Source organism: Typopeltis vanoorti, chromosome 20 (assembly GCF_054136105.1).
Source record: "Typopeltis vanoorti isolate ZY-2024b chromosome 20, IOZ_Tvanoo_1.0, whole genome shotgun sequence".
NCBI classification, from domain to species: domain Eukaryota; kingdom Metazoa; phylum Arthropoda; class Arachnida; order Uropygi; family Thelyphonidae; genus Typopeltis; species Typopeltis vanoorti.
The window spans coordinates 44,349,187-44,363,287 of NC_143568.1; the positions used below are offsets into that span (position 1 = coordinate 44,349,187).

General features: G+C 35.7%; 1 protein-coding gene across 3 annotated transcripts in view; it reads left to right on the top strand.

The window, feature by feature from the left end:
- The window catches only part of Slmap (Sarcolemma associated protein), a 545,241-nt gene that overhangs the window by 394,167 nt on the left and 136,973 nt on the right, over nt 1-14,101 (top strand). For all 3 annotated transcript variants that reach the window (XM_090409867.1, XM_090409869.1, XM_090409868.1), the window contains one exon: nt 256-381. In XM_090409867.1, coding sequence (XP_090265993.1) covers nt 256-381 — 126 coding nt within the window. The remainder of the gene's footprint in view (nt 1-255; nt 382-14,101) is intronic.

A 14,101-nucleotide genomic window follows, 5' to 3' on the forward strand; every position in this document is an offset into this window, starting at 1 on the left:
TGTTATAATATTTAAATACGGCAAATTCTTTAAATTTAGAATTACAAGTTTGCATTAAAAATTGGCTGAAAACATGAAAAACTACATTTCTTAAGGAGGAGTCAGATCAAAGATAAAATGGGTTTATTGTTTGTGTGTGTGTGTGTGTGTATGTATGTATATATATGTATATATGTGTATATATAGATTGATAGATAGATTGTGTGTGTGTATAGATAGTGTGCTGATGTTGATATCAGTGTTTTTATCATGCAGATCAACTTGATGAAGCCCAAAATTTTGCCAAAAAAGCAGCTGATGAACTAGTCTCTCTTCAGCAACAGCTTTTTGCTACCAGGCAACAGTTGAAAGAAAAAACAGAACAAGTTAGTTGGTTAGAAGGTAGGTTTCATTATAATTAATCAAGTGTAAAATAATTCATAAAAATGTGTGACTCCAAATAAACTGGCAGAACAGACATATTAGTAAGCTTAGACATTGTCTCTCTCTCTTTGCTAATATCCCTTACATAGAGACAATAGAATTTTCAAACAAAAAATTCTACTATGTCCAATTTCTATTGGACATAGTAGAATTATTCAAATTCGCAATTACATCGGGTTACTTCACATGGAAAGATAAAATATATAAACATGAGGAAGAAACTGCAATGGACTCACTCACCCTTATCACCTAACCTAGCTAACTTTTATCTTGAACACATAGAAGAAAGAAATTTCACTCTTAACTCAAAACCAACAATTTGGCTATGGTAATTGATGACATCTTTGCAGTTTGGAGTCACACAGAACCATCCATTTCTTTCTACAAAAAATCAACACCCTACATCCGCATATCAAGTTCACGCTAGAAAAAGAATCAGTAAAAGTTATTTCCTTTCTTGATGTACATATGCAGTATAAGCAAGGTGGATCCATTCCCACTTCTGTCTACCAAAACCCAACCTTTTCAGATAGTTATATCCACAATATATCAGCTCACCATCCATCTTAAAAATATGGTATAAAATCCCTAGTATCCAGAGTATACAAAATTTGTTCTTCTGAAAAATCTCTAAATCAAGAATTGGAAATTGTCAAAGAAATAGCCTTTCTAGATGGATATAATCCAATAATAACCCAAAAAATAATCAACCACTCTCCTATAAATTGACCCAGACAAGAAGACCACAGGACGCCTACACCATACATTAAAGGCATCTTTGAATGAGTGGCAAAAATTATGAAAAAATATGAACTCATTGCTACCTATAAACCCATCAACCAAATTCACAACTTGCTACCTTCTCCAAAAGACAAACTCTCACCAGTGATGCTATGCTACCTGGCATATACAAAGTACCATGCTCGTGTAAATTGTCTTACTATGGATAAACAGGAAGCTCTATAAATAAACGTATCTCTGAACATCAAGAACACATCTCATCAAACCTCATAAATCTGGCCTTGCACAACATGGAAATTGAAAACGCTAACCACAGGATCCTGTGGAATAACACTAATTGACACCATCAACATAAGAAGCATCAATGGAAAAGAAATTGAAGAATTGACATAATAGGTGTTGCTGAAGCATATGACAAAAACAGGTGGGATTCTTCTAAGCAATAAATGCAGGATGTTATCATGGAAAAGAGGTATCTATAGTATTCACCATTAAATATGAGGGTAATCTTCTTGAATGACAGGCAGTATCAAGTAATGTTGGCAGATATCAGAATGGGGAATTGGACAATGAGATTTATTTGTACCTAAGGTCCTACTAAGGAACGAAGGGAAGAATTTTTTGAGTCATTAGAGATGGCAGCTGACAAAAAGAAAAAGTTGATCCTTATTGGAGATCTAAAAGCAAAAAGTAGAAAATTATTATCAGGCATAGAAATCTTTTGGGAAATTTTGGAGAAAGGAGTAAAGATAACAATGGTAAGTGCCTGCTGGATTTTTGTTCAGGATATAGGCTATTCATTACTAACACCATGTTCTAACATAAAAATGTGTACAAATTCGCATGGAGAGAAGAAATAAGAAAGGTCTCATGGACTGTATTATTATCGATAAAGGATTTGAAAAAGGATGTGATCACTGTTTAGTTTTTTTGAGCAAAAGGAAATTGAATATATTGAAAAGAAAAGTATATAAGAAAGTTTTAAAAAGAATCAAAGTTGGACAGCTTTCAGAGATGAACTATACTCAAATACACAGATATTCAAGAAAGGATGAAAGTTTGAAAACAAGACCTAAACCTTGGATATTCACTGGTAGACAACCTCTCTTGCTGACTAAAACATTGATTGATTCAGTCAGTAATACATATGGTGAGGTTGTGTCTGCAAGGATAGAAAAATCAGAACACAGTGGACTCAAGAAATTAATCATTCAAAGAAAAGAAGAAAATAAGTTCCTGTGAAGCCAGCTTGGTCTCTAAGAGAATATAGAGAAAAATGTAAGGAGGTGAAGCACTATGTAAAGCTAAACAAAAGTCATGGGAAGACTGGTAAGAACATAAAAAAAAAAAAAAAAAATGTTTTTTTAAAAACTATATCAGGAAGGTGGCAAAATATTATGGAAGCTGTTGAAAATTTTAGAAATGGAGGAAATGGTATTGTAAAAGGAGTTAGAGAGGATAAAGGTGATGTGAAGATTGAAGATAAAGCTATTTTAGATGTCTGAAGTAATTACTTTGAACTATTGCTAAATGAAACAGACAGTGACAGTATAGTGGTAGAAAAACCTTCAAGAGGAATGTGATCAGGCATAATGCACTAAAGTCACAGTGCAGGTCACCTGTGACTTTATTGCATACCACATGTATGCATATTGTGGACAAACAAGAAGCTCCATTAACATCTGTCTCGGATAACACAAGAAATATATTTGCTGCCATTATTATGGTAAGTCAGGACTAGGAGACCACACTTCGCACACCCCCTTCACACAGGATTAGATAGAAGAAAACCAGTTAATAGAAGTCAGAGAGTTGGAAGCAGTGATCTTAAGATTAACTCCTACACAGCTGCAGTAACTTCTTTTATAGAACATTAAAGGGTACCAAATTAGGACTTTAGATCTTTTGTCCATTACAAAAATGTGTTTTCCTCTGAGGATGTTGGTTTGAAATCCAGTAAAATATAAGTTAGTTAATAAACAACCTTTCATAATTTGTGTGGAAGCTGGGTTCAGATCACACAGAGGTTTGATCTGAGATCAGGGCCTCACCACATATACTATCCTATAGTCGACCATGGAGAAAAAGAAATATCTTACAAGCTATGCTTTGGAAGTTGGAACCTCCGAAAATGTACTCCATGATGATGTCAACTTAAATCTTGAAAGGAAGGTTGGCATCTGATATTTTTCGTTTGAAAACAAGAAACAGTGTCTTGAAAATTGGAATTTGGAATATGAGAACATCATATAAACTAGGAAATTTTGACAACCTTGTACAGGAAACGAAAAAACTTAAAGTTGGTGTGATGGGAATTAGTAAAACAAGATGACCTAACACGGGAAAACTAGAAAAATATGACTTTACATTTGTGTATTCTGGTGGAGAGAAGCATGAATATGGAGTTGGTTTCATGATTAAGAAAGACATCTTTAAATCTGTAATGTGGCTATGGCCCATAAATGAAAGAATGATGCTTATTAAATTAGCCGCAAAGCCTTTTAACATCATAATTATCCAGGTTTATGCCCCTACAATGATGAAGAAATCGAAGATTGGAGAAGAGGAAGAAAATCCAGTTGTTGAAAAATTTGGATTGGGCAAAAAAAAATGAAAGAGGCGAGAGATTGATACAATTCTGCATTAATACTTAATACTTTAATAAATCTGCATTATAATTAATACTTTCTTTCAACATCCAAAGCACAGACTATATACTTGGACAAACCCAGATAACTCTATAAGAAACCAAATAGATTTCATAATGATAAATATTAGATACAAAAATAATATAATCAACATTAAAACATACCCAGGTGCTGATATAGGTTCAGACCATAACCCTGTTGTGTCTACTTTAAAAATTAAACTAAAAAACACTTCTAAAAACAATCATACTGAAAGATTGACTTGACAGCTCTGAATATACCTGGCAACATAATGGTGTATAACTCAGAAATTAGATCATAGGATATAAAACAGAAGATAATATACTTTGCAACACAGGAAATTGAAAACAGATGGTCAAATTTTAGAAGTGCAATATATGAGACAGCTAACAAAATTATTCCAAAAATTAAATACAATAAGAAAAAACCCTGGATGGCAGAATCAGTATTAGAATTTATGAATGAAAGACAAAAACAAAAAGTACAAAACAGTATAGAATACTCAGTAAAATTATAAAAAATGAATGCAGGAATGAATGAACACTGTCTTGTATACAGCTAATTTAGTGTTCCGACTAATTTCTCTCTTATTCCATATGAATTTATTCAATTGACTTCCCACCATACCAGCTTTACTGATTCTGTTGTCTATTTCTATATTTAATTTACCATCTTCAGTAAAAATCGTGCCTAAGTAGCTGAAATGTTTTACTTGTTCCACAGGTTCTCCATTCACAACACAGTTGATATTTTCAATGATTCTGCCTATTTTCATTGTCTTTGTCTTTTTATTGCTGACCTTCATACCATATCTAGTACAACAGTTATTCAATTTAGTCAGAGAATCTTGCAGACTTGTAGCAAATTTATTCAGAAGTATAACATCATCCGCATAAAGCAAACAGCTGACATTAACATCTCCAATTTTGATATCATGTTTAATACCACTTTCCTTCATAATGTGATCCATATAGATAATGAATAACAGAGAGGATAATGTACATCCTTGTCTCACACCAGATTTAACATTAAACCATCTTCCTGTACTTCAATTCTAACTGCTGACTTACAACTCAAATAAAGACTAAGTATTGTTGGATATAATGCCCCATTGACACCATATGACTGCAGTGTATTGAATAGCTTCTCTCTTGGCACCTTGTCATATGCCTTTTCCAAATCGACAAAACTTAAACAAAGAGCTTTGTTATATTCCCATGCTTTCTCGACTATTTGTCGTAAAGTGAAGATCTGATCGTGAGAGCCTTTATTTGGCCTGAATTCCGCTTGTTCATCACCCAGCTTTTCTTCCACAATTCTTTTCAACCGTTTCTCAAGTATACTTGCATAGATCTTGCCAGGTACACTCAGTAGGGAAATACCTCTGTAATTCTCACATTCAGTTTTATTTCCCTTTTTATATATGGGTACTATGAGAGCTCTACTCCAATCATCGGGAATTCATCCCTCTGTCCAGGCTTTCTGAACTATGCAGTGCAGCCACTGTAAGACTTTTATACCACTATACTTCAGCATTTCTGGTCGAATATCATCTACTCCTGCTGCCTTTCCACATTTCAAGCTTCTGATGGCTTTTTCTACTTCAAGTATGGATATGTATTCCTGACTGCATGCCTGGTCAGTGTTTTTTACCACTGTGCTGTCATCACTGCTTGTTTCATTTAGCAGTTTTTAAAGTAATTACTCCATACTTCAAGGATATCTTTTTCTCCCGTTTTCATGTCACCTTTATCATCTCTAACTCCTTTTACAGCACTCTTTCCTCCATTTCTGAAAACTTCTTCAACAAGAATATTTTGCCACCTTCTTGATATTTATTTTCTATATTCTTGCCAAAGTCCTCCCATGACTTTTGTTTAGCTAGTTTTACACAGTGTTTAGCATTCTTGCATTTGTCTCTGTATTCTCTAAGAGCACAAGCTAACTTATTTGCCAGGAACTTTTGATGTGCTTTCTTCTTTTCCTTCACTGCCTCTTAAACTTCCTGTGTCCACCATGGAGTTCTAATTTTTCTGTCCTTGCAGACAACTTCACCACAAGACTCTCTAGCTAAATCAATCAGGGCTTTCTTCAAGGCTTGCCACTGAATCTCCAAGGTTTGATTACTGTTCTCAAACTCTTTCATTTTTTTTTTCAATAAACTTTGTGTATTTTAGTCTACAGTTCACATCTGAGAACTGCTCAACTTTTATTCGCTTTAAAACTTTCTTACATAAGTGATCACTTCCAATTTCATGAGAATAGTTTTAAAATAGTAATTGGACAACACAAAGATAACGAAAGTCCTAGAATTTGGAGTCATCTGCTGTTGAATAAAAAAGAAGTTTACAATCATTAAGTTAATCTTAAAATAAATTGTCTCTCAGATTTTTTGATTAATTATTACAGCTATATTTGCATTAATTAACCAAAAATCAGGGAGATAATTTATTCTTATTATTTATTTTGTGAATATTCCTGGAATCAGCAGCTGCTATGAAACATTTTCCAGACTTTGACATGTATTGCTGTGTTAATTTAACAAAATATGAGAGACAGTCACTTTACGATCAACATAATATTTGTAATTTTTTTTTTTTTAATTCAACAACAGATGGTACCAAATTAGGACTTTAGTTCTTTGAATTGTCTGTTACTTTGTGTAGTGTGATAACATATCTGTTCTGATAAATAAATAAATTCCGTGTGATGATACAGCATTCCCCCTTTATACGGGAGTTCACGGTACCATCTAGTCCCCCCGAAATTTTATCCGGGCTCCGGAACCAGCATATGCTGACGAATCAGACCTAAGGCTTGGTCAGTATCCTGACTGTAATCCGTGGGTGTCCTCAGACCGGTTTGCCTGCGTGCGGGATGAAAAACACCAGATAAACTGGCAAAAAAAAAAAAACCCTGCCATCCACGCCCAAGACCGGCTAACTTTGGGTATGACTGAGGAAGATCCTTCAGCTCCTCACGTCGTTGATGGGAATCGAACCTAGGATGCTCCTTCCCCAGGCATATGGTTGCGAAGCGCAAAGTCACTAGGCTAACCGCACAGACATCTGTTCTGATGATGCTAAGTATATAACCAGGGAAATATTAACAGCTAAATAATTACTGTAATTATTTTGTGCCTTGGTGTTGTGAATTAAATCGCAAAATCACATATATCAAGTAACAGTTAAAGTGCTAAATTTAAAAAAATTAAAAGTGTTATTAATGGTACATTTTAATATGGATATTAGAGACCAGGAGAATGAAAGATCTGATAACGTGAGTAATAAATTTTTGAAGCAACTTCATGACAGTTATTTAAAGCAACATATACAAGACCTTAGTAAGGATAGGATATTGGATTTGATTAAATCAGAGGAATTAGTAATTGATCATATTAATTACTTGGAATCCCTTTGTAGTAACAATCATTTGATCTTGAAAGGAAAATTAAGGTTAAATGAGGAAATAATCAGAAAGCATGAAGGTGGAATTTCATAAAAGCTAACTGATGGAATTAAGAAGTATTAACTGGAACACTATTAAATGGAAGAGATACTAATGCAAAGTGAATAGTGTGCTGAGAAACATTTTACATAATTGAATGTTTAAATTTATCCACAACAGACTTGAAGGCCGCTGGATGAATAATCAAGTTCTTAAATAGGGAACTGAAGCGTTGCTGTCTTGGTTGCACACCTGATGGGCTGTGCCCTGACTGTTCCGAGACACTTCGCAAGTGCAGCAGCGAGCAGCCTCCATCAGGATACCTTGAGGTGACCGACTGGCTCACTACACTATTCCTCCCTACCTGGATTAGCACCCCTGGTAGGGTTTTGTTTCCTCATTGGAACAAATTCTACTGATGAGAACAGCTCTGATTGGTTGGAGTTAGGAAACGTCTCAAGAGTAGATCCCGAGGTCCGGAACTTGTTTGATGGCACGTCACTCACCCATCCCAGCAGCGTCCTGAAGAAAAGGAATGATAGTCATCGTTATGATTGTGGACATTCCATACCTGCTAGAGAGACAAGAACCATCCAGTGGTACTTCAGTTCCGGCTTCAAGACATTTTGTCTGCCCTTTTGTCCCAATGCCGCCCTAACTGCATTTTCCAACACAGTAGGCCTTGGAGTACATCACACTGGAATTGTTGTGTTGGACCACTGAAGAGGAAAAGATTCTAGCCACTCGTGAGATCCAGTTGTTGGCTACAGGCATAAAGAACATTAATGAGGCCTTGGCTAAGGTGTTTCAACAGAGATCGTTAGATGCCATCAAAATCCATAGAAGAGAGGCCAGCTACAAGAGACTGGTTCGGGAACTGACTGAACACCCATCTCAGGAAGGAGCAGGTAATACCTCCGTACCTCCTGCCACTTCATCTTCTTCTATCCATCAATCCCATAGGCTGTCCTTGGAATCAGCTGAGATGGCTTTGATTTCCAGATTGGCATCTTCCCTGGACAAGCCTCCTCTTTCTGAGTTCAGCCATAGCTCTCTTCAAGAAATTATCAGTGTCCATTTGATGGGACAGGAAGTTGAAGATCAACTTCCTGATCAATTAAATCACTACCTTCAGAAGGAATTCTCTTAACACTGGCCGCCTCGTCATCAGCCTCAGCCCTGCCCACCCATAGTTGTGTCTAGGAGAAAGCAGAGGAAGAGGGCCTATGCAGTAATGCAGCCCTCTATAAGAAAAACAGAGGGATGTGTGCCAAAACCCTTTTAGATTGCACTTCCCCTCCACCTCTGGAAGAACAACACGAAAACTATGTGGAGTTTTGGTGTTCTCCACTCCACCTCCACATTTTTCTGAGTGACTCGCCAAGGTATTACAGTCTATTCCTGCATCACAGTTTATCGTCCCCTATCCATTCAAAAAATAAAATCGGCTTTCCCTGCAAATTCATCTGCCCCTGGACTGGACAGTTTCCTAGCATCGAGACTTCGTAGGGTGCCTCTCCCTATCCTACAGGACTTAATAGATCTTTTTCTCTTTTCTAGAGCAATTCCACCATATCTTCATGCCTCAAGAACTATTTTTATTCCCAAGAAGGAAACCTCTACACATGCTTCAGACTATAGACCTATTACTATATCACCAGTGATTCTTAGACTTTTCCATAAGATATTGGTCAGATGACTACAGCAATATGTACAGCACGACTACTGGCAGAGAGCCTTTATCCCTTTGGATGACTGTGCCGAGAACATCTCCTTCCTCTCCACTCTTCTTTCAGATTGGGAAATTCCTGAAATTCCCATTTCAGATACATGGCATCCCTGGACCTCCAAAGGTCTTTGATAGCATCTCCCTTCCTGCTATCCTTAGAGCACTATCTGGTGCCAGATATCCAGAACCTTTTCTTACCTATGTTAGGGAGCTCCATATAGGTGGCTCTATCTCTATTACAACAGGGTCCCATGTGACCACAATACCTGCAGTACAGCATGTTTTTCAAGGCAACCCTCTATCTCCTTTACTCTTCAATTGCATCATAGATGAGTTTCTTCGCTCTCTTCCTAACCACATTGGTTACTCTCTAGGTGTCCCTTTCTTCAATCACAGGAACTCCTTGATCGGGCAGGTGACTTTTTTCATACTAGAGACCTAAACATTAATGTTGAGAAGTCCTGCTCATTAGCTCTTATCCCTTCGAGTCACAACAAAAAGCTAAATATCAAGAGTGTAGACTTTTCCCCTGCACGCAAGACCATCCTAGAGGAGTGGAGATACCTTGGTGTTATGTTCACTCCAAAAGAGAGGTCTTCTGTACCTTCTGCCTTAGAGAAAACCATTTTGAGGTGAGTTCCTCTTAAGCCCCAGCAAAGGCTCTTTATTCTGTCCTATTATCTCCTACTTCAATTTTACCACAAGTTGGTTCTTGATAGGACATATGTCTTGGTACTGTCTCGAATGGATAGGGCTTCGCATTGCCGTCAGATCATAGCTCCAATTACCACCAGACACCCCAACAGCATATTTCCATGCTCGGGGGAAGGACAGCAGGTTCCCATCTAAAGTGGTTGATTCCACGACTCCACTTATCTAGAATAGGAAAACTTTCAGCTTCATCCTCTCCTAACTGTAGAGAGGCTTTTCATAGCCCTAGTATCCAAGAGGACTTTAGATGTGTGAAGGGGTAGATCCAGTATCAGGGCGTCCAGATCGAGACAGCAAGAGATGAGTATAAGAGATGGGCGTCTTTGCTTTACAGTTCTGTAGATGGCACCTCCTTAGTAGAGTCACACTTGGTACCCCCACAACATCAGTGGGAATGTGACGGGACCGGGTTACTTCCAGGTTTTGAGTTTATTGATTTAATAAGGACTAGAATAAATGCCATGCCCACTAGGGGCCCACACAGCCCGATGGGGCAATGAAGATAGTAGCTGTAGGGCTGGCTGCCATTACAGCAAGACTTTGTCTCATATTTCCCAATGCTGTTTCCAGACACATGATGCTGTGGTCTCCATATTGGCTAACCGTTTTAAGAACAAAGGTTGGGAGACCACAGTTGAACCACACTATAGAACAACTTCTGGCATTAGAAAGCCAGATATAGTAATGAGGAGAGATGGTGGTGTTTGGGTGATTGATGTTCAGGTAGTGGATACTGAGCGCTCACTTACCTATTGCTATAAGAGCAAGGTTCAGTACTACGAGCGAAATGCTGACCTTGCCAGGCAAATAGAAGAGAAATTTGGGGTCCTCATTTTACCAGCACCATCATCTCTATGAAAGATGTATGGAGTGCCGCTAGCTATAGAGACCTGTCTTTACTTGGCTTATCCAAGAGTGATGTTAAAGTTAATTCTTTGAGGGCCCTGCAGGGTACACTGGTGGCCTGGCATTACCATCAGCACATGACAAATAGGATACCAAGGACTGGCATCGGGTGATACCCTTGTAATTGTTCTTTTTAAGTAAAGGTTTCGGCCTTCTTAGGTCATTTTGGATGTTATGTAAGAGCAGTACTGCTCTATCAGTAAAAATTTAAATTTATCCACAACAAACTCGTAGGCAGCTGGATGAATAATAAAGTTCTTAAATATGTTATAAAAAAATCTATGGAAAGAATAACACTTATCAATTTGATTTACGACTAGCTAGGAATGCAAGGTTCACATAAAAATGTTTTTACAGATATGTAAAAAAGGAGTAAGGATAATAGGATCAAATTAAGCATAACTAGTTCATCTAGAACAATTCTAAATGATCCAGATGCAGTAGCCAAAAATTTAATGAATATTTTGAAGGTGTATATGTGAATCTCCCAAGAGAAAATACAACAATATGACCTGCCAAGTGAGATGGAAATATTTGTTATCATAAAACAATTGCTAAGGTAGAGATGATATCTCTCTCCCATGGTTGTAAACAGATGTATGTAGGGGTTAATTAATCCATTGTTGATCATCTTCAATGAGAAGCTGAGACATGAGGAAATAAATAGTTTCTTCTGTAGGAAGTTTGTAAGGTTTATTCCAATTCATAAGGGTGAGTTCTTCAAGTATCGTCCCCTAGGAGGAGGTTGGCAACAATGTCACGGAACTTTTTTCTTTCTTTTGCTGCTCTGGAACATTTATGGTAATTCAAGCCAGTCCAACCCTTAATGTCTTCAAACCACATTCTCCTGAATCTACCTCTCCCCATCCAGTTTCCCTTCTAATATTAATTTCTGAATGCTTTCTTGCCTAGTTAGATGTCCAAAATATTTAAGTTTTTGTTCTTTAATTATTTTCATTAATGTTCTTTTCATTTTTGCTTTCTTTAAAACATCTTCATTTTCTCTATCCATGATATATTCAACATTCTTCTGATAGTCCACATTTCGAAAGCTTCTAATTTTTTCTCTGCTTCTTTATTTAGAGTCCATGTTTCACTGTTGTAGAGAAGACTTGACCAGATATAGCATTTTATTAATCTTTTTCTTGTGTCTATATTAATGTCTTTGGATGTTAGAACAGTTTTCATATCAGTAAAGGCATTTCTTGCTATCTCTATTCTTCTTTTTATTTCTTTAAGGGAATTTCCTTTGTCTGTAAACATTTGTCCCAAATATATAAAAGACTGAACCTGTTCAATTTTCTTTTTGTTAACAGTTACGTTCAGTTTCTTATTTATTGGTTCTTTTGATATAATCATGCACTTTGTTTTCTTTAAGTTAATAATTAGTCCCATGTCTAAGCTTCTGTTGTAAATTTCTGTGATTAAGTTTTGAAGATCATCTTCAGATTCAGCTATAAGAACTGTGTCATCTGCATACCTGAAGTTGTTGAAGTTCCTATTCCCCCCAACTTTTATACCTTTCAATTCTGAAATATCTTTAAAAATTTGCTCACCATATATATTATACAGTAAGATAAGACACATCCTTGTCTTGCCTCTTTTTTGATTTCAAAGTTGTTAGAATATGCATTTTTATATCTTATTGAGGCCATTTGATTCCAGCATATATTTGTAATTGTACGTAGATCTTTTCCTTTCAACCTATTATTCTGTAGGATATGTATTAATTTCTTGTGATCTATTGAATCAAATGCTTTGGTGTAATCAATAAAACAAAGATATATGCTTTTCTGGTTATCGAGGCTTCTTTCACATAATGTTTTCAATTGAAAATTCCTTCTCTTGTACCTTTGTCTTTTTGAAAATCTGATTGAGTGTCTTCTATTTCTATTGACAAGGTACCATTTATTCTATCTAGGATTATTCTCCAGTCTTTGTTTGTTTCTTTGTTTTAGAATCCAGATTTCACTTCCAAATTTGAGAGATGATTTAGAGGTCATATTATGTAATCTTAATTGAGTTTCTTTAGTCATTTGTTTTCCAAAATTTCTTTTAATTATGCCATTCATTCTGTTGTAAATTTGTAGTCTTGCTTCCAAGTGTGAATTAGTATTGTATTGCAAGATTATATTTTCTGAGTATTTGAATTCTGTAACTTGTTCTATTATTTTATTATTAAGCATAATTTGAATTTGACATTTGAATGATGTTTCCACACATTGCCATAGTTTTTGTTTCAGATATTTTCATTTTATATTTTTTTGCTATTTCATTTAGATGGTTAGTTGCAATTTGGAGTTTATCTTCTGAGTTTGAAATTAGTACTTGAGTATTGTATTTATCTGTATATTATTTGTTAGTTAAACTCCATCTTTGACAACTGTTTTCCATTCTTTTAGGATTCTGTTTATATAAATGTTGAATAGGATTGGGAGTAATCTGCAACCTTGCGTTACTCCTTTATTTATAGTTATGGGATAATGTTTATAGAGCTTTATAAAGCAATCATATTGCTGCTTTTTCATTATCAATGCATACCTGTAAATAAATATGAATTTCTTTTTCACATTATGTTTTTATTTTTGATGTCTAATGTTAATAATGTGTATAATATCTACAGTGTTTTGTATCATATAAGACAATATTGATGTATTTACTGACAGACATATGATTCATCTTTTAAAACAGATGATAAATACAGTATAGATAAATACTGTAAATGTATTTTCACTTCCTTATGATTTTCTTTAATAGCATTTTCTTTTCTCTAGCTTACTTTATTGTAAGAATGTAGTATGTAATACACACATACCATATAAAATAAGCATTAATCGATTGTTTATGTTATCGGTAAGGCTTCAGTCAACAGTAGGCTATGAGTAGTTAAGTTCTTGGGCAGTCAAGAATTATATTCAGATTTTCAAACAACACAGGGGATTTGTGTCCCCTAACCCCCACGTTGTTCAAGGGTGAATTGTAATTACCATTATGCACTTTGATATCATGAAAGGCATTGTTAAGCCAAGACTCAGAAATTCCCATAGTATGTTGCTTAATTTCTCTGTTAATTATTTAAACCACATACTTTTATTCTTTAAGTTTTGTGCATGCATATAAAACTGATGCTATTCAAAGTTCATTTTAAAGTTGCTATAGCTCTATCATTAATATGAACACTTTTCCTGTTTCTAAGCATTGCTTACAGATCAACCTAATATTACCTTCACCGCTTTCTTTGCACTTCATGTAGCTGGCATAATCCACCCATATGACCATTATCACATGTACTCAAACCTTCTGTCCAAATTCTATTTCTTTGAAGTTACCTTGACTTCGTTTTTTTGTCCTAGATTTTCTATCCATAGCCAGGTAAATAAAAAATTACAAACTCCATCTTATATTCCGTATAACATTCTTAACAATTACTTTCCAGCTTAACTTATTCTAAGCTAATTTTGATATTAATGTAGGT